Genomic DNA, 21,618 nt, shown 5'->3' on the forward strand with positions numbered 1-21,618 from the left:
GAAGGCAATTGGCTCACTCAGAATAAATAGATTTAAATGTTCATTTCAAACACAACAAAAAGACTATAGAGAACTCTTTAGACTAATGTCTGGCCAAACACTGAGGTACTATTACCTAGGCAAGCTGACACATGAAACTCACCATGACAAGTGTGTCGTTAAGAGTTTTGTTCCCAGGCCAATGCTACACACAGCCATGGGTTCAATAGGCTCCTCAGATAACAGGATAGGTACTTGGTTCAGAATAAGTATCTCAAGCCTGATAGATTTCAGAGGATTGCTAAAAGAATATAGGAGAATCCTGGTAAGAGACAGACAGATATACAGACAGGTGCGCACATGAGCATGTGCGTGCACACACACACACACACACACACACACACACACACACACACACACAAACACACACTTTGGTATAAAAGCAGAAAATGCCAGGTATGTGCTTTCTCAGCTCCCTTGAAGCTTGGAAGATTAGAAACTTAAGCTCAACCAATCTGATACATCAGCCCAATTCCTTCCATTCCAGCTTTCTACTGGACCTCAGATCCCTTTTGAAGCTCTTGTGTTTGGTGCTTTCCCTGCATGAGAACAGAACCCACCTTCCCTGACTTCAGACTTGAACCATGCTGCTCTCTACTTATTCAAATGTGATCCACAGACCAGCCAACCATGCTTCCTGGGAGCCCATTAGAAACGAGGAATCTGGGCCCTGCCCTAGACTCACCGAGCTGAAATCTGCAAATTCCTCATCATGTTCACGTTTGTGTTCAAGAGACATAGGATTGGGGTACTTTCTTTGACCCCTCCTTCTCCTACAGGAACCACTCTATTGGCAGGCCAACCACACCTTTCACAGTAGGTCACCATAGTAACCAGCAGGGCTACCTCTTGTTTCTGCCATCTTCCTGGCTTTGGTGCCCAAAGATACAGCAAGATTATGTAGCAATTGCTATAGAAACTAATCTATGACCCATGAGCTGCTTTTCCTCCGTTCCCTGTATTACTGGAATTGTGAGCTTCCTAAACCATAGTCAAACACTGAAACTCCTCTCCAGCCTGAGGAAGTCTCAGCAAATAGCGAGGACAAAAAGTCAGGGCCACAAGGCTTAAAGAAGGAGAGCTGTAGCAACCACAGAGATTTGCTTCAATGTGAAGAGAAGGCAGGAGCAGCCCTCTGAGCAGCTCCATGTGGCAAGGCATTTTCCTCCAGCCAAGTCAGATGAGGGATGCTGAAGACGATGTTGATGATGAAAACAAAAGCCACAGTCACTGAGTTCCTGAGTTCACATGCCAGGGTGCATACGTGATCTCTTCTGATTCTTACATTAACACTTAGTGTTTGTTCCCTGTGGCTGTTCTAAAACTACTGCTGCAAATGTGGAAGATACAAACAACGCAAAGGAACTCTAGAGAGGTCAATAGGCAGGTAAAGTACGTGCCTTGCAATCCTGAGACCAGAGATCAGATTCCCCAGAATACCCATTTAAAGAACTGGTAAGAAGTCAGATGTGGTCAGCACTCAAGAGGCAGAAGCAGATGGGATCTCTGTGAGTCTGAAGCCAGCCTAGTCTACATAGCAGATTCCAGGCCAGCCTGGGCTAAACTGTAAGACTCTGTCTCATATATTAGATAGATAGATAGATAGATAGATAGATAGATAGATAGATAGATAGATAGATAGACAGAGATAGATAGATAGATAGATAGATAGACAGGCAAGCAGATAGACAGATATCTGGGTGGGCATGATGGCTTACCTGTAATTCTAGTGTGTGGAAGATGGACAGGGGAATTTTAGAGCATGCTGGAGAGCTCCAGGTTCAGCATAAGGAGCAAAGCAATCAAGAAAGATGCCTGAAGTCAACCTTGGAACTCCACAAACACATGCATCTGTGCTCCTGTACATGCACACACACACACACACACACACACACACACACACACACACACACACACACACACACACACACGTGTGCCACCCCTACATACATATGCAAAAACTCCCACAGAATTATGCCCTTAGTATTCTGGAGACCAGATATTCAAAATCAGACCCTCTGCAATAGTGCCAGGGTGTATCCTTCTGGAAGCTCTGGGGCAGAGCCCACTCCTCCCCATCTGTAGCCTCTGGAGCTCCCTCGGCCCATATCCCTTTACTTGCATGATTCCACTGTCTTTTCTTCAGGTGCCCTAGTTCTGCCTCTGACCTCCTTGTCTCTTTCCTGAAAGCATGTAGAGATGCCCTTACCATTTGGGATCTTCTTTTCTTCTCAAGATGCTTAGCTCAGCCACATGTGCAGAACATATCTGTCGTATTGAAATCAAGTTCCAGTAATTTAGAAGTACGCATCTTTGGGAAAGGTTTTCCAGCCAACTTCTTGGATGCTCCCTAATAGGTCATTGGACATATAAATGACATTTGCAGTTAGCCCACATGTCAGGTCTTGAGTTCTATCACCAAGATAACTATCTGTGGGTATGCCTTTGGCTCCTCCAAGTCCAGATTTGACACTGTGTGGGAGAATTCCATCTTCTAATCCTCTTAAGCATCCTGACCCTTTTCACTAATGCCTTAAAGGGCTTCTCCACATCTCCACTGGAACATATATCTGACTCTTTCTCAGTCCCCAGGCAACTTACTCTTCCAATAGGATCAATGAATTTTAGAATCAGAAAAAACTAAAGAGACCAGAGTTGGCCAACTATGAGTAGATATCTGACTATCAATAAAGTTTTATTGAAATTGTTAACTGCATTCATTTAGTTTTGTAGATGCTTTCTCACTATGGGGGAAAGATTATTGGATAGAGATAATTAGCTGCAGAGACAGTTAGCTGCAGCTGAGGCCATGCAGCCCACGAAGTCTAACCTATTCTATCTGGCCATCTACAGAGATGGCTGGCAGCCCACAAACTGAGCAGTCTCACCCAAACCCACCCCACGATACAAATGCTGGTAAGGGCTAAAGCGGCTATTGGCCAGAGCCAGGGTCCACATGGTGAGTTCTTGACAGACCCAGAACTGGAATTTGGTGCTGCAGGATCACCAGCCACAGTCCCTGGCCCTCACCTCGCCACCTCTCTTCATGGTTTCAGGGAGGGGCTACATCTGCTTATGTCCTCCTCCCTGGGTCCTGGGTTCTGGCTCTGATGGCTCTCCTGAGCTGACTTGATGGCTGGACCTTGCAGAAGCCCATATAAGCTTTCTCCTCCCTTTCAGAGTCTCTAGTCCCACTCCATGAACTTTGTCTGGAACTACAATGAAGGACACAGCACTGTCTGAGGGGACCACGCTCCTCCCCATTCATCCAGGGGCTTAGTTCACAACCTTGCTGTGTTCCAGAACTGCCAGGAGAGTGGGCTTAGAATGCAGATGCCCAGAACCCACTTCAGCCAACTGACCCCATCCCAGCTCTGTTGACACAAAGCTAGGGAGCCTGTGACGATGTCATTAATTCCTCCACAGGCTGTGCTTGGCTTTAACTGACTACCTATAAACAAAGTAAGGGGTCAATAAATCATGATCCCCTTTAAAAGTACGTAAGAAGAGGGCTGGGGTGGTAGCTGGAGTTAAGCATTTGCTTTACAAGCTTGAACACCTGAGGTCAATGTCCCAGGATTCACCTTTAAGGAAAAAATAAAGATCCAGGCATAATGGCGCACACTTGTAATTATTCTAGCCCACCTGGATGAGAGAGCCCCAGGCCCCATTAAGAGACCTTGCCTTAAAAAAAAAAGAAAAGGAAAGGTGAATGGCCCCTGGGAAACAATACCAGTGGTTTTCTTTGGCTTCCCATGTATGTATACACACACACACACACACACACACACACACACACACACACACACACACACAAGGATGCCATAGTTTTTCCTGAGCATTCTCTACACCATTTGACTTGAGGCCCTAAATTTCTTTTCCATCACTATCTCTTCCAAAGAAAACATCACAAATAATGTTATTTTGTCCCCTTTGAGCAGACAAGATAAGATTTTTTAAATGAGTTGCTGGCAAAGAATTCATGAGCTTATAAACTGCTGGAATCGGTGTTGAGAAAATAGGAACATAGAAACTTCCAGAGGAGGCTGAACTTCTGGGCTTGAAGCTTTTTATTCTGGGCTGGCCACCTGGCTTGGTAAAGACGTGACTTAGAATGTGGCAGGGCCTCTCTTTGGCATTCAGCAGGCACACTGTGTGTTCCAGCCTCCAGCGTGAAGGCAGCCGAACCCGAGCAGTTTTATGATGGACACTCTATCCACCAGGGACCAGGGTTGGGGACCACTGAGCAAAGATGGGAGGGGTTACCTCTGAGAGACAACCTGGGGGGTTCTCTGGGCACTTGAGACTGGTTTCCAGCAGCAACCGAGACACAGGGACTGAAATAAAACCTCCTTCCCCTGGAGACAGTGGAATCCAATTCAATTTCGAGTCGGTGTGTTTATTGAGTGCCTGATTCAGTTTAGGTGATGGAGAGATGGGGAGAATGTGAGAGACAGCCTAAGGAGCAGGTTGATGCAGACAGAAATTCCCTGAGAGTCTGACCTCTAGGTCCCAGGCCCAGAAACTTGATTTTCTTAGTATCAGCCAGTAAGAAATTGAGAAGTCTCAGTCTGTTTCATGAACAGACACTAAGGGCTTCCAGCCTGGTAGACACTGCCCTGGACAGCCCAGGCCTCTGCACTGATGGAGTTGACATGCTAATCAGGCATCTGCAGAATGTGCAGAGTCCTTCAGAGTGGAAGCCTCATGAGAGTGATGTGTGTGGCACAATTATCAGGAGAAGAGTTTAGGGAGGGTGGGACTTGAACTGTGGCAAAGGTTAAATAGGGTGTGGACTTTTGAAGAGGTGAGGACCTTACACACAGGGGACTGAGCTGCATGACAGAAAATGAACATTACATGCCTTCAAAGATCTGAGACCAGGTCAGCTTCCCTGGAGCAGCAGATGTATTCTGGGTAACAGAGTGCATGCTGGGAAGCAGGATGAGAGACTGGTAAGATTACATGGGATAACAGCATATAGACTGTGTAACCAAACAACTTGAGTCTGATTCTTAGTTCTGAAAACCTTTGGATCCAAGGTCAGGAAGGCTCCTAACATCAGTAAACATGGTTGTGTCCTAAACTCTATGCACGCATCATCTCTTGAGACAGGCCAAGGAGTCTGCCTCTTAATGCCCCACGCCACCAGGTGATTCTCCATCCCTCCTTCAGTTACAGCAGTTCTTTGAATGACATTCCTGGGCCAGCAGGGGTAGCAGCGGGGACTGATTAAAAATGTGATTTCCCGGGTTCCTCTCCTAACCCAGGGAATCAAAACTGCAGCAGGAGTGGGGGGGGGGGCAGCAATCTGTGTTTTAACAAGCCATCCAGGGAGTTGGGGTGCACATTAAAAACACACAGGGGAGGTTTTAAAAATTACCAAGGCCCAGCCTCATACTATACCAACTAAACCCTGGAGTGGGACTCAAGTATTTTCACACCCCAGGATACAAATGTGAGAAGAGACTATGGAAGACCCTGAAAGAAACAGAAGGCAGGCTCAAATCCGCTTAGAAAGCTATGGCTCAAGCAGGGGCATACGCTGGCCACACAATGGATCCCCACAGTGCACATTGCACCCAGCGGCTCCCACGGTGTCTGGGATGTGCGCCGTGTCCCCAGGTCCGGCCTTGCTGGCTGCCCCTGGGCCCCAGCAGTCCCGCTTGTGAAGGTTAACTGCATCTGGCTCCCATCCTGTTTTGGCAGGTGTTCTGTGCCTTTCCGTAGCCTGGTGCTAGTGCAGAGCTGAGGCCAGAAGGGTGTCAACAAGCTGGCAGGGCTGGGAAGGGAGACAGCCAGGGTTCCTTGGGTCGGGCTGGCAATCTGGAGTAACACCAGGTTCCTCTGGCTCCAGACCCTGCGCTAGCGCTTGAAGTGACTCATCTCCACATGCACAGCCTCTTCGGGAGCGACAACTCTCACGGCACTGTAACACTGCATCCTTTGGTGGCCTTGGTAGTCCCTTTCACAGATGAGGAAACCGAGACCCGAAGAGTCTGGAGAGTCTGCCCCGGGGTCACCAGTGGGGTCAGGATGTCTCCAAAGGCTCTCGCACTCAGGAATTTCCAGGCAGGGTCTCCAGGGAAACCGGATGGTGTGGGGGTGGAAGTAGGGATAGGGGTGGGATAGGGGTCTCCGCGAGTCGGGGTGGGTCTGAGCAGCCCAGGTTCCTGACGGTCCTAACACATCCCCGCCTCCCTCCTCCTGCGCAGGCCCTTCCTCGTACTGCCCCCTCTGATGGAGTGGATCCGAGTGGCCGTGGCGCATGCCGGCCACCGCCGCAGCTTTTCTATGGACAGCGATGATGTCCGCCAAGCCGCCCGGCTGCTGCTGCCGGGTGTGGACTGCGAGCCGCGCCAGCTCAAGTAGGTGGAGGGGAGAGGGGAGCGGGAGGGGCGACGGGGGAAGGGCGCGGGAACTGTGAGAATGGGTCCTAGGGGATGCCTCTGGAGGTAGGGGTGCAGAGTCCCAAGCTTTGCTTGCGGGTGCACTACATTCCCCCCCCACCCCCCGCCCCTTGCTGGCACCTGGCTCCCAGCTCCGTTACCGCGGCTGAGGCTGAGGCTCTGCTGGTTGAAATGGCAGACCGGGTGGGAGGTGGGTGGCGGATGAACAATAAGCAGATCCTTGGAGTATGGGTCCCTGAGGATTACAGGATGGGAGGTGTCTTGTTCTTTTCTGCCCAGTCTCTGTTGGTTACCATTTGTGTTCCTGTCCCTCTGTCCTCTCCTGTCCCCTCTATTCGTCTCTCTGTGAAATATTAGCGTCCTCACTTTTCTGACCAATCTTTGCAGAGTAAAATCTGTCTGGGAGCGCACCCTCTCTGTCTTCCCCTCCACCTTGAGGATGATATGGGCCTCATGGAATGCTTCAGACTTATACCCCAGGTGTCCCCTCCAGCAAGGTGGGAATTACTCATGGGCTGGCCAGGGCCCTCATAGAGGGGCCTTGGGTTTACTTTATCTAAAACAAAACAAATACACCAGCCAGCTTGATCATATGAGTCCTGCCTGGATCCAAATGAAAAAGGCACAAAAACCAAATAACTCCCTCGGCTGTTCTCTGGACGGCCATGTCATTTTAAAATCTCTTCCCACCACCGCCTGATGACAAACCGTCCTCCCTTGGGAGTACTCCAGCCCAAGCCACAGGGACTTCTGTCCTAACAGGATTTGATGGGAATGCAGGGGGCGGGGCCACAAGCATATTAAGGTCTGTCATATAACCCTCGGCTCCTGGAGACTGCTTCTCAGCCCAACTCTCAAAGGGGCTGATCGGAGTCGAAACTGCCAGTGTGTGTTGAATGCGAGCCATGAGCTGGGTCCTGATTTTAAATGCTTGATATGGATGGTCCCCAGGCCCTGCGAAGTGTGTGACGGTTACGCCCACTTCACAGATAAGGAAGCTGAGGTGCTGGTAGATTAAATTAGCATGTCTGAGGTAACTGACTGGTAAATCGTCAGGATGTAAATTCCAGCGGTCCAGCCCCTGGGCTGAGTTCCAGCCGCAGCCTAGGGTTTCCGCCTCCAGGGTTCTTCAGGCGGAAACCTGAGCCCTTGCAGCCATGCTTCGCCCTGTGTCTCTAGAATAACCGCGGGTCCAGGGAGAGACGGGGAGCAACCATGAACATCTACTGTGTGCTGGCTGTAGCCGGCAACAGGACATTGGTACCAGCAGCCTGCTTCCTTAGTCCCTTCAGCAAGCAGCCTCATGAGATTGGCAGGATCTCCCAGTTCTGTAGGCTTGGAAGCCATTGTGGCGCAGCCAGCAGGAAGAAGGGCCAGGGAAGGTTGCACCTTTGACAGAGCCCAGCCTTTGGCCACCAGACTCTCCCGCCTCCTGTTTCCCAGGGCTGTTAGCTACCTGCAGCTCCTGCTCACCATCCTCAGCCTGCAAGCCGATGCTCCAGCTCTCCTTGCTGCAGTGAGCTCTAGCCAGCTGCGTGACGTTTTTCCTTGCTGCTTCCTGAAAAAGCGATCTTTACCTATCATGTTCTCAGGAGACCCCGTAGCTCAAAGGTTACAAACCTGGGCCCCAGGGTCCCATTGCTTGGGCCCAGATGCCTCTACTATGGTTAATTAATTGTGCAACTAGTTAATTAGCCTCTTGGAATCTTCATTTGCCCATGAGTGACGTGGGGACAGGAATATCAGCCCCCTCCCCCGGTGGCTGTAAACGCAGGACAAGGTCATGAATGTGAAGCAGGGACACAGTGTTCACAAAGTGGTAGTTGCTCTAGCTGGTGTCCTCAAGTCTCCAGAACCCCTGAAACACTAAGAGAAACCCTCTGTACTGATTAATAATCTTGGATGGCCTTTAGCACATTCATGTGTCTTTAAAAAAATGGGAGAAAATCAAGGCCCCCTGAGACTGGGTAATTCCCAGTGTCACACAGGTATTAAGTGAAAGGGTCAGGAGCTGAGCAGCAAACACAGACACCCACAGGTATCGCTGTGGGTAGTAAGAACTCTGCTCCAGGAGTTCTGCAGCTGAGGATTCAGCCAGCTATGGGTCACAGGTACTTAGAGAGAAAAAAATCACACCTATACTAAGCATGAAAAGACATCTTTTCCTTATCTTTATTCCCTATACAGTACAAGAAGCATTTATATTGAGTTTGTTTGTATGGGTATGTTAACTCATCTAGAGATGATTTCAAGATTATGTGGGGGTACCCAAGCATGGTGACTCATGCCTTTAATCCTGGCACTTGGGAGACAGAGACAGGTGGACCTCAAAAGAAAAAAAACTCAAAAAGAAAGAATTGTGAGGGGCTTGAGAAATGCCTTGGTAGTTAAGACCTCATAGTGTTCTGTACTACTATCACAGAAGACCCAAATTACGTTCCCAGCACCAGGTCAGGTACTTCAAAGCTGCCTATAACTCCAGATCTATGGGATCTGATACCTTTTTCTGGCCTCCAGAAGTACCTGAATTTACATGCAAGTACCTACACACACGCAGACACACACACACACACACACACACACACACACACACACAGAGAGAGAGAGAGAGAGAGAGAGAGAGAGAGAGAGAGAGACAGAGAGAGACAGAGACAGAGACAGAGACAGAGACAGAGACAGACAGACAGACACACGCACGCACACAAATAAATCTTTAAAGGATATCTGTGGTGGTTTGAATAGGTATGGCCCCAATAGACCCATGTATTTCTGTGTTTGAATGCTTGGCCCATAGGGAGTGGCACTATTAAGAGGTGTGACCTTTTTGGAATAGGTGTTACCTTGTTGGAGGAAGTGTGTCACTGTAGGGGAGGGCTTTGAGGTCTTTTATGCTCAAGCTACACCCAGTGTGGCACACAGTCTCCTTCTGCTGTCTGTGGATCAAGATGTAGAACTCTCAGCTCCTCCTCCAGCATCATGTCCCACCATGATGACTGAACCAGAGGACTGAACCTCTGAACCTGTAAGCCAGCCCCAACTAAATGTTTCCTTTATAATTGTTGCTGTGGTCATGGTGTCTCTTCACAGCAATAGAAACCCTAAGACAATATTTGAGGATATGTTTAGGTTTTGTGTAAAGACTGTCATTTTATATACAAGACTTGAGCATGCAATGATTTTGGTATCTACAGGGGATTCTGGAACACATCACACACAAATTCAGAAGATAACTATGTTATTTCCTCCCACCCCCATCAACCGAGACCTTGACCAGCCTATGAGAGGATGCTATGATCTTCTTCTGGGTTTGTGTTATTTCTCAGGACTTCATAGCCTGGATATGAGCCTCTGGGGAGCCCTTCTTCCCTGTCCCCTTCCCCCAGCACAAGGCAGTGTCTAATGACCAAGTGTGTCATTCTGAAAATCACGCGTGGCATCTCTTCAGTTTGTGGCCGCATTAGAATCCATATCAAACATGTACAGACAGTTTTGTCACTCCCCCAGACAATAGGGCATAATTGCTTTTATATAGCATCTACATTATAGCAGGTATTATAAATAATCCACAGAGAACTTAATGTATATGTAGATATGCAGGATCTATACAAATATTGTCCTGTTTTGTATAAGAGATGTCAGCATCTATGGATTTTGGTGTTTATGGGGGATTCTGGGTTCAATCCCCCATGAGTACTGATGGGTGACTGCATAGGATTTCATTGGTTTGCCCAAATAATAAGTATAAAATGTCCTGAGATGTGGCTCATTGGGGAGCACTTGTCTATCATAAGCAAGGCCCTGGATTCAATCTTTAGTGTGTATAAATAGACAGACAGACAGAATATAAAATTTACAAAATACTAGAAACTTAACAAAAACTTACCAAAAAAATAGAAAAAAAAATCAGTACATGAAAAAAAAGCACCTATTTTTCTGTATAACACCATCTCATTTTCTCATTTAATATGACGTAAAGCAGGAATCACCATCTTCTTCTTGCAGGTAGCAGGGTCAGAGAATTTGTTTTCATTCTGACGTCCAGCAAAGGCACCAGGGACCTACTCTATCTTATGCTGATCATCCTTGTGGTGTGCATGTAACCATCCCCAACAACTGTGCAAAGCACATTCATTATCCCATTTTAAGAAAAGAAAACTGGGGTTCAACGGGGTTCCAGAACACATCCAAAGACACACAGCTGCTGTGAATGAGAGCTGATCTCTCATTGGCCTTGGAATTTGTCAGATGGACTCGGGGCCTCTGGCTCTAACTCAGAGCTTGTTTCCCCTGTCTTAGATGAGAGCAGCCCAAATGGGGTGAGGGTCATGTGTTCTAACAAACGCAGGAGCATGGCATTGATGTTCAAGTGTCAGTGGCATTAGCACATGTAATTGCCTACCAGCTGGCCGCTCGCTCCTGGAGGGGGTGGCGTGGAAACCAGTCAGGAAGGAGCAGCCTGGTCCAGGATCCCCAGGTCTGGTACTCATTTGTCACTGATCTTCAGAGTGACCTTGGTCAAAGGCTGCCAGAGATTCTCGCTCAGCTACAGTCAGCCTCACTGTGGAGATCAGATATTCTAAAGGCATACCACTCCATGTGGCTGCAGCCTCTGAGCCCAGGGGGGAACCTATTTATTCTTCCTTAATGAAGTATCAGATCGCCCCAACTGCAGAGCCAGGATTTTTGTTTGCTCCAGTTCTTTGGGAGGTGAGGGAGTGGGGGAGCTACGGAGAGGAACGAAGGAACGCTTAATGCATCTTGGCAGGGTTTGTATGCTTTCTTGATGATTGGTTTTGAAACCCTTCAAAAATACAAAGACAAATGCTGTTGTTTTCCTCCTCTTTGGATGAGGTAGGTTTTCAGCTCTCGAGTGAGGGCTGAAATCAAAAACAAAGGCAACCAGGCATGCTCAGATCCTTTGTGAGCTGCAGAGCAGCTCCTATCAACAAGAGTAGGGGCCTGAGCACCTCTGGAGAACAGTTCATCCTTCTTGGAGAAGCTCAAGGATGAGAAAGTTCCGAGTGTCCAACCGGGACTTGGGAGACCTGGTAACTACATGCTCACCTTTGCTCTTCTGTGGTATTTCTAGAGCACCAAAGTGCCAAACCCTACAGAGTGCTTTCATCTAGGTCTGCTGCTTCTGTCAGGTGACCTGGGGGAACTCACTACCCCCATCCTCTGCAAAAAAAAAAAAAAAAAAAAAAAAAGATAAGAATGGCCACTGACTGCTTCATGGGCTGGCTGACCATGGTACCAGGACTGAGGCTAACAGTTCACACCTGCAGCTTTCAACCCTTCTCAGGCCTTCTGAGAATCCCGAGAGACCCCTTTAAGGCTGGCATGTTTTATGATTTCTTTGATGTGCCCAAACTGGGCTCCAGAGTGAAGATTATGCCACAAGAACACTGGTCCTGAAATCCAGCTTCCTGGATGGTGTGTGTGCTCATACCTGTAAAGCCCACACCAAAGAGCATTGGTTGAGAAGAGGATCCAGAGGCATAGAATTCTAACCTTTGGTCTCAGAAAGATCCAGAGTAGTCATTTCTCAGTGTCTAGAGGGAGAGAGTTTCAGGACCCCCATAGACACTAAACCCTGTGGATGCTCAAGACCTCTATAAAATGGCATAGTGTTTGCATCCACCCGTCATCTCCTTTATACTTTAAATCATTTCTAGCTGATTTGCATTTCATTCAATATGCAAATACTTTCCATACTGTATTGTGTAGAAAATCTGTACACTGTGTAGTTTTCTTATGAACATCTTTGACTTGTGGTTGGCCAGCTCTTTGGATCCATACATCCAGAAGGTCTAGTGTGGGATCTTGATGGTACGAGAGCCTATTCCAGGTTTGCAGGAGTCAGGATCGTCAGAATTTCCTACCAGTGGGAAGATGCAGCCTCTACACAGTAGTAGGCAACTAAGCAAGGTGAAGTCAAATACAATGTTAGCACTACCAAGAGAGTAGAACTGGACACTGGGCAGAGATGAACTGACGTGAGAGAGATGCATGGGTTAGGTGTTTCCAAGTGGCCTGGAGACTCTGAGGAAGCTCCAGTTTTAAAGGGACACAGCTCTTAGGATGTGGGGCTCATGGGGAGAGCTGAAGGCGTGGATCTGGAACTGTATACCCCCAGACCACCTCCTGCAGTCATGCCCTTATAGAGCTGAAGGCGTGGATCTGGAACTGTATACCCCCAGACCACCTCCTGCAGTCATGCCCTTATAGAGCTGAAGGCGTGGATCTGGAACTGTATACCCCCAGACCACCTCCTGCAGTCATGCCCTTATAGAGCTGAAGGCATGGATCTGGAACTGTATACCCCCAGACCACCTCCTGCAGTCATGCCTTATAGAGCTGAAGGCGTGGATCTGGAACTGTATACCCCAGACCACCTCCTGCAGTCATGCCCTTATAGAGCTGAAGGCGTGGATCTGGAACTGTATACCCCCAGACCACCTCCTGCAGTCATGCCCTTATAGAGCTGAAGGCGTGGATCTGGAACTGTATACCCCCAGACCACCTCCTGCAGTCATGCCCTTATAGAGCTGAAGGCGTGGATCTGGAACTGTATACCCCCAGACCACCTCCTGCAGTCATGCCCTTATAGAGCTGAAGGCGTGGATCTGGAACTGTATACCCCCAGACCACCTCCTGCAGTCATGCCCTTATAGAGCTGAAGGCGTGGATCTGGAACTGTATACCCCCAGACCACCTCCTGCAGTCATGCCCTTATAGACCCCTGGATCCCAGCCGGCAGCCTCCCACTTTCTTCTTAAAAGGTCTCCAACAGAGACCAACACCTACCTGGGCCTTCACTGGCTTTGTGTGGCCCCGAACGCTCCCCACGCCAGCAGTCTGCTCTCTCTCTCCCCTTGAGTGCCCTTGTCTGCCCCTGCCTGGAGGTTGCTGTCACCTCCCTGCAGATCCGTGGCTGGGTAGCCACGGATGTGCAGCGTTGGCAGACCTGTCCTTTCACCTCCAGTAGAAGACATCAGACTTCACACTGCTGGCCATCGTGACCCAACTGAGCCACAGCCTCCCAAGCGCTGATGCCAGTGCACTAGCACCTCCTAGAATACAGAATGCTGCCCTCCACCGGGTCTTAGGGGACTGCCTTTGGGGCTCAACTATCTGCCATTACCACAGTCAGGGACAGCCCGTAGAAGCTGCTCAGGGTGGCAAACTAGCCTGACAGCCTGACATTCTGCAAACACCTACAGAGCGTCTACCCTGTGACTGCTCTACTATGCGCTCATCTGGACAAGAGATGGACAGTCAGTAGAGATCCAGGCCAGGGAGCTGCTGTGATCTTCCTGCAGGGACCATTTGATCTGTATCCTGAAGAATGAATGGGAATACACCACACTGAAGGGGAGGAGAGAGGAAGTAAAGGGATTAGAGAATTCTGCCTGGGGAGGGAACTTTATTGCCCTGACAAAGAACTCAAACTTGCCCTGTAGGTGGTGTGAGCTGTCACCAATGTTAAAGCAGGGGAAACATCAGCTGTATAATTTACAGACAGCATGGAGGATGAGCCAGGCAGGCAGGGGTAATGAACCCTGAAGTAAAGTGTTCCAGGTGAGAAGCTGACAGCCAGCTCAGCCAGAAGCAGAGAGTCTGAGACAATGGGACAGAACCGGGCAAACAGAGAACAGGGGAGGTGGAAGGGGCAGGACTTGTTGAAGGTGTGGGGTGAGGGGGTGAGAAGTTTACAGGATGGCCCTGGGCAGCTGCAGAAAGACTGGTGGGCGGTCTTCATGTGATGGGGACAATTTCAGATGCATGTGGATGGTAGTGATGGGTACACAACAGTGTAGATACACCAAATGCATCAAAATAACATTTAAAGACAGTTAAAGGCTAGAGAGATGGCTCACTGGTTAAGAGTACATATTGCTCTTCCAGAGGACCTGAGTTCAATTCCAAGCATGCACAATGGGCAGCTTAAAAGTTCTTGTAACTCTAACTGCAAGGGAACCCAAGATCCTCTTCTGGACTCTTCGGGCATCCACAAACATCAAATATATTCACACAAACAAACTATATACACATAAATAAAAACAAATCTTTTTATAAATTTAAAAAAGACAGTAAATAATATCAATTTTATGTATGTTTTATCACAGTAATAATAATGGTCCTTGGCCTGGAGAGCTGACTCAGCAGTTGAGACCACTTATTGCTCTTGCAGAGGACTAGGGTTCAGTTCCCAGCACCCACACACAGTAGCTCACAACTGTCTATAACTTTAGTTCCAGGAGATCTGACACTCTCTTCTGACCTCCAAGGGCACATGGTGCATATACACACTGCAGGCAAACACTCGTGCACACGAAATAAAACTAAATATTAAAAATATAGTAATAGCCCTGGGGTAGTTTTAAATGAGACAAGCTATGCAGACCAGTGTGGAAGATGTCACCCTTGTGTGAAACACATATATGTGTATTTGCCACACATGTCCAAACATTCTCTGGGAGAAACAGCCAAAGACACCTTCCAGGATGGGAATACACCGCTGGGCACATCTGTTTCCTGGGGCTACAGTGACAAGTTGTCTCCATCTGAGCCACTGACACAGACATTTATTGTCTCACAGTGATGAAGGGTAAAATCCAAGACCAAGGTGTCAACGGCACATGCTCTGACGAAGCTACCAGGACAGGCTCCTCCTTGTGTCTCTGCAGGTTCCAGGCATCCCTTGGTTTAGGGCAGTGTCTCTGCTTCTGTCCTCACTGGGCCACCATCTGTGTCTCTGTCCCCACTTCTATCTCCTTATAAAGACAGCAGCCATGGTGGATTAAGACAGTGACCTCGTGTCTTCCTGGTGACCTGAGTCTACACATAACACAGTGACCTCATATCTTCTTGGTGACCTAAGTCTACACATAACACAGTGACCTCGCATCTTCCTGGTGACCTGCGTCTACACATAACACAATGACCTCGCATCTTCTTGGTGACCTAAGTCTACACATAACACAGTGACCTCGTATCTTCTTGGTGACCTGAGTCTACACATAACACAGTGACCTCATATCTTCCTGGTGATGTAAGTCTACACATAACACAGTGACCTCATATCTTCCTGATGACCTAAGTCTACACATAACACAGTGACCTCGTATCTGCCTGGTGACCTGAGTCTATACATAACACAGTGACCTCATCTCTTCTTGGTGATCTAAGTCTATACACAGCACAGTGACTTCATATCTTCCTGGTGATCTAAGTCTACACATAACACTGAGGAGCAGAGCTTGGTTGTTGGATGTTGTAGAATATGATGTTTTTGTCTATTCCACTCACCACATTTTTGTGTTAAAATTGGCTCTGGGGTTTCTAGTTTGGTGTGGGTGCAATTGGGGTGGTTTACTCAAAGATGGCACAAGGGCAGTGTGGGAGAGGCGGTACTGGGTTTCTTGTGGAAAGTGTTGGTTATGCATCCATAAAGTCCTTACAGTTCTGTCCATCAGAGTGAGATCACCAGGGACAAAGTCCTTACCCAGCCTCTCCTTAGAGAGAAAGCAGGGTAAAGTGAGTTGGAACTTGAGCCTTGCTGCTGCCCTGCCAGGGTTCAAAGCCTAAACTGACCGTTCCCTCTCTCTGTGACCTTAGGCCAGTTGCTTTCCAGTTCTGGTTCTTGGTTTCTATGGTTACAAAGATGTTGATAATAATGAACACAGCAGGTGTGTTATGGTACCCTTGGGGAAATGGCTGGTGGCCCAGAACTAGGTCTAATGTGTCTCCCCACTCCTACTAGTGAGCCTGTCCCCGGGATGTAGGAAGAAAACCAGCCAGGGATGGCTGGCTTGAGAGTCACTGTGTCTACCCTGGGACAACAGGCCTCCTCAGTGTGACATGGTTTTTTTTTTTGTGTTTCCTCTGAAGTGTGAGTCTGTAGAAGCCATCACTGGATGGAATCTGGTACCATGTCCACAGCTGTCAAGCATCCCCAGATGAGGTCACTGAGGTGAGACAGCAGGAGGGACATGACATGTCTAGAGAGAAAATGTGGCTCCTGCTGGCCTGGGTCTTGTTCCCAGAGAGTGGAAGCTAGGGGAACAACCAAGAGGTGTAGATTATTACAAAAGTAGGGTAACCCCGTGGACTTTCAGCTCAAACAAGTGGCTTTCTTATCTTTTAAGGCCTAGACAGAAATAAGTTTCATGGTCATGGGTCTGCATGGAGTCAGCACCCAGTGAATACTTGTTGAAGGAAGGAAGGACATAAAGGGTTGTGGGGAAATATGTTGCTAATACTGCATGTAAACATACTAGACTTCCCAAACCAATTCAAATGCAAAAGCATGCGACACTTGTAGGCAGGTAAGAAGTCAGTGAAGGACTGGGGACATAGCCTGAGTGAGTAGTGCTTGCCTCAAATGCACAATGCCCCGATCCCTGGCACTTCATAAACTGGGCACCATGGTGCACTCCTATGATCATGTGTTCAGAAGGTGGATACAGAGGAATCAGTTCAGGTCCTCAGCTACATGTCGAGTTTGAAGCCAGTCTGAGCTGCATGAGACCCTGTCTCAAGAAGAAGTGGGAGAAGGAGAAAGGGAAGAAACCGAAAGAAGAAGACACAGTCAGCTGAGAGGTCTCAACAAAAGACGCCTTTGGGGAGACACTAACAAAACGTATCCTAAAGCAATGCGTGTGGAGAGAAAGCTTCAGTGACTCACAAAAGGAACCAGCGTAGGAGACACTGGCTGAAAGGGGCCACCAGGGCCTGGCAGTGGGGGAACCATTAGCGCCCCTGAAGTGGTACTCCGAGCAGACTGCAGGCGGCGGACAGTAGGCGGCGGACAGTTTGCCGACACTTGGAACGTGTCCTGAGTGTTCAGTGTTCAAAGCAGAGCAAACACATTTGGTGCTTACAGCAACATCAGAGCCCTACATCTTAGTGGCATTTGGGGCCCATTTCCAGACTAGGGCTCCAGATCCAGGCTGGCAGTTGGAAGGTGCCTAGTTTTCACTGTGGGATTTGGCTTCTTGGGAAACAGCAATTTATTAACCTTTTAAATAATTTTTGGCCCACTCTTGACTCTAATGGATTTCTGCACGACCCACAGATTTGCGCACACACCAGCAAACCTCCCAAACCAAACTCTGGTTGACAGAATTGGTCACACAGGATCGTTATCTTCCCTGGTGACAGGTCAGGCAGCTAGGAATTCCTGCAGAGAGCTCGGTACCGGCTTGGGCAGGTGGGCTTCCGGCAATGGCAGGGAGACAGTCCCTGGGCACTTGTGGGTACCTGCTCGTAGGTGCTATGTTCCCAAGTCACTGTCCTCTCATTAGCTCATTAAACACTGAACTGTGAACTGCCCTACCAGCCTGGGGGAGTTCCGGGTCTTTTCCATTAGGCATGAAAAATGAGAGTGATACTGTCACCTGTGGGGGAAACTGAGGCATGTAGCTGACTTGGAAAATAAGAGTAACCACAACTCATATCCTCTTCTACATTTCCCCCTCACTCTCCCCACCCCCCATTCACATGTGACGTACACGTGAGTGTCATCTGTATGTTTGTGTGTATGGACTTGTGTGGGGGTACACAAAGCACATGTGTGGAGGTTAACAATAGGCATCTTTTCTCAATCACTCTTCTTGTTTTTTGAGAGATTCTCTCATTGAACTTGGAGCTCACTGATTTGACTAGACAGGTTGGGAAACAAGCTCCGGGAACACACTTTTCTCACATACTTTCCAGTGGTGGGATTACAGGCACTCACCGCTCAGTCCATGGTGTTGAGGATCCAAACTCGGGTAGCCATGTTTGCATGGCAAGCATCTTTTGAAATGATCCATCTCCCCAGTCCCATCATTGGAAGGGACTCTGAATCTACTTTCAAGTAAACTTGTAAGCACATAATTCTGCTGTTGCATCCAGACACTAGGGGAATGCTTCCGTGTGCAAACGAGGAGACATAAACAAGGATGTTCATAGATGCAGTGCTTATAATAACAAGAGAGGGAGAAAACACGCTGTCTGTCTCCAGACAAATGGATAAATATATTGTGGTATGTTCATTTAATGGAAAGCCAAGAAGCGATGGAAATAAATCAACTAGATTTGCATGGTTATCGCATGGCTTAATTAATGAATATTGTGAAAAACAACAACGACAAAAGCAAGTTCAGAAGGATTTGTGCAGGATGCTAACGTTTATGTAAAAGAGCTTATATAGTGTTAGGAATCCCTAAGAACAGGACAAAGTATAAATCCCAGACAGAGGTGAGATCTGGGAGAGTCTTCTCAGCAAGCCAGAGATGATGACGGGATCCATGGTGTTTCCGGGACCTTTGCTTGTCCTGACATGCATTGCTTCTTGTTTTTGGTTGGATTATGAGCAGGCAGGTCATTGCTGTATTCATCTATGTTGTGTGTGCCTAAATAATTAATCGCCGGTAAAAGTTATCTCCATAGCCAGCACTTTCCATAGCACATTCAGAAAGCCCGCCCCAGGTTAAGAACCATTATTTAAGAAGTGGTTCGAGAAAGTTGAGAAACACTGTCTTAAAGAAAATTAAACAGACTTAAAAAAATTCTGAGGAGCTGGAGAGATGGCTCAGCAGCTAAAAGAGTACACTACTCTCTCAGAGGATGCAGTCAGTCCGGAGCATCACATGGTGTCTCACGGCCACCTGTAACTCCAGTCCAGAGGACCTGATGCCCTCCTCTGGCCTCCAAGGGCATCAGGCACATATGTGGTGCAGCAAAACACACATATACATAAGATAAAAATAAGTAAATCTGGAAAACATTCTCAGTGCTTTTAGCATCCTAAATTTTTTTTAATAAACTTCAAATAGCAGGTTATCCATGGCTGGAGAGATGGCTCAGTGGTTAAGAGCACTGGCTGCACTTCCAGAGAACCCAGGTTCAATTCCCAGCACCTATATAGCGGCTCACAACCATCTGTAACTCCAAACAAATAAAATAAAAATGAATAAAATACTTTTAAAAGAGAGCAGATGTCATCAAATCCCAGCTACCTGCTCCCTAATTTTGCAGATAATATTGTATGGAAAAGAGCCACATACATCTTTTATGGCTGCTACAGTGGTAGTTAAGTAACTACAACAGAGGTCCACAAGTCTTAAAATATTTGCTGCTTGGCCCTGTATAATGCATCTTGAGAGGCTGGTGTCACCGAAAATGCACTTGGGATTGTAAGTCTAGAACTTCCCCTGACTCCTCAGAAACCGAGTCCTTTATTTGTGAAAAGTGATAGAGCACACCATGAGTTTTTTCTGCAATCCCCTGGAGGGCGGTGCTGCGTTTATCTTTGCATCCCCAGCACCCAACACAGCACCTCCCTGTGCACCTTATGATGAGGATTAATAGGATGGACACTCATGAGCTACAACAGAGGCAGGAGGCCTTGGTTTGGATATGACGAGAGTCTGAAATTCTCCCCCAGGTAACAGGCTGGAGATAATCAGTCCATAGCTGTCACAGAGCTCATGAGGTCAATACTCAAGCATGTCTCCTCCTGTGACTCCACCAATCCCTGGATAGCGTCTTCCTCGAATGGCCCCACACAATAGGGCTGCATCTGTCCAGCGGGAAGGGAGAAAGTGGAGAGCAGAGGAGGCCTCAGAGATGACACCCATCATCTCCTGCTGGCCAGCACTTTGTCGGAGAGCCCACACATACCTGCAAGGGAGCCTGGTAAATGTAGTCTTGATCTGAGCAGCCATGTGCCCAGCTGAAGATTTGAGTTCTAAAACAATCCACGGAGCCGGGCGGTGGTGGCGCATGCCTTTAATCCCAGCACTCAGGAGGCAGAGGCAGGCAGATCTCTGTGAGTTCGAGGCCAGCCTGGTCTACAAAGTGAGTTCCAGGAAAGGCACAAAACTACACAGAAAAATCCTGTCTCAAAAAACCAAAAAGAAAAAAAAAATCCATGAATCCATGGATATAAAAAGGGTTCTGGAGGATGTCAAACTGTGTCTGCAGAAGAGATGGTTAAGAGCTCACTCCTGAGTCGGGGACCACACACTTTCCCAGGAGGTAGACCTTATTTTCTGCTCTTTAAAAAAAATAACCATGGTGCCAGAGCAGTAGATCTATAGTGCTCCTTCATCATTTTCTGCTCAAAATGATATGACAACAAATTCAGATAGAGACAGGTCTCCCACCCTCCTGGGTGTTTGCAGCCCTTGCTTTTGAGATAAATCTTTGTAAGCATATTTGAACAGACCCAGAATTTCCATCTTCAGGGCAGGTAATGACAGTGGGTTTTGTTGCTAGCTCAACATCAAATTCCAAAGAGAAGGCTTCCAGGTCCCTTAATATTCCTCCTGCAGCAGAAAGGATGGGCAGAGTGGAGGACTCGGAGTCCCTAGCTGGCTTCTCCTTCTCTGCGGCAGTCTAATGAACCAGTTCCATGTTGTGCCTTCGGTAGTAATGTTAAACTGCAAGTGGGTGCAATTCCTGGACTGGGATTTCTCCCAGGAACTTTCAAGCATTGCATGTTCTATTTGCTGCAATAATACCATTTTTTCTCACTCTTAGAAATGTGCAGAGATCTTGGTATGACTTGCTTCAGCACAAAGAGCCACTGAATTGTTAATCTTTCTGCCACTCAAAGGCAAATGGAAAGGGAATCAATTTCAGGACTTGAAGCCTGTGAATGGAGTTTGACTAAGGCTTTCCAAGGGACAGTGTGTTAAGGAGGGAGCTGTGGGCCGCATGTGAGGCAGGCCTAGTCTTCTGGTACACCGTTTCAGGACTCATTTCCAAAAACACCATTTGACTGTCACACTCCCAGGATCCTGTAATGGGGAGTGCTTCATGTATACGTACCTCATCACTCTACCGCAGGCTTTCTCTGCATCAGCACCACTGACATTTGAAGCTGCATAATTCTTTGTTGTTTCAGGGAGGAAGGCAGCCTTCCTGTGTGTCAGAGGCTGTTTAGCAGCAGCCGCGTCCCTGTCCTAGGGATGGATGCCAGCAGCACCTTCCTGATGTGGAAACCAAGTGTCTCTAGATCCCACCAGACAGTCCCTGGACGCTGATATCACCCACTAGACCTCCCAAACCCGAGCGTGTCCACAAAGTGACTTAGAAGAAAGACAGGATCCTATTCCTGGATCTCTCTGTGCCTCATACAAATAGGTCCACACTCTTGTCCTCTAGTTTCCTGACC

The 21,618-nt window shown here is 47.9% G+C and overlaps 1 protein-coding gene across 4 annotated transcripts in view; it reads left to right on the forward strand.

Annotated features, from left to right (window-relative positions):
• The window catches only part of Btbd11 (BTB domain containing 11), a 267,822-nt gene that overhangs the window by 201,753 nt on the left and 44,451 nt on the right, over positions 1–21,618 (forward strand). For 3 of the 4 annotated variants that reach the window (XM_028883645.2, XM_028883643.2, XM_028883644.2), the window contains exon 4: positions 6,255–6,407. In XM_028883645.2, coding sequence (XP_028739478.1) covers positions 6,255–6,407 — 153 coding nt within the window. Of the gene's footprint in view, positions 1–5,809; positions 6,112–6,254; positions 6,408–21,618 lie in introns of those variants that run through there. The other variant, XM_028883646.2, reaches the window with a different exon arrangement.

The sequence above is a fragment of the Peromyscus leucopus genome, chromosome 18 (genome assembly GCF_004664715.2).
Source record: "Peromyscus leucopus breed LL Stock chromosome 18, UCI_PerLeu_2.1, whole genome shotgun sequence".
NCBI classification, from domain to species: Eukaryota; Metazoa; Chordata; class Mammalia; order Rodentia; family Cricetidae; genus Peromyscus; species Peromyscus leucopus.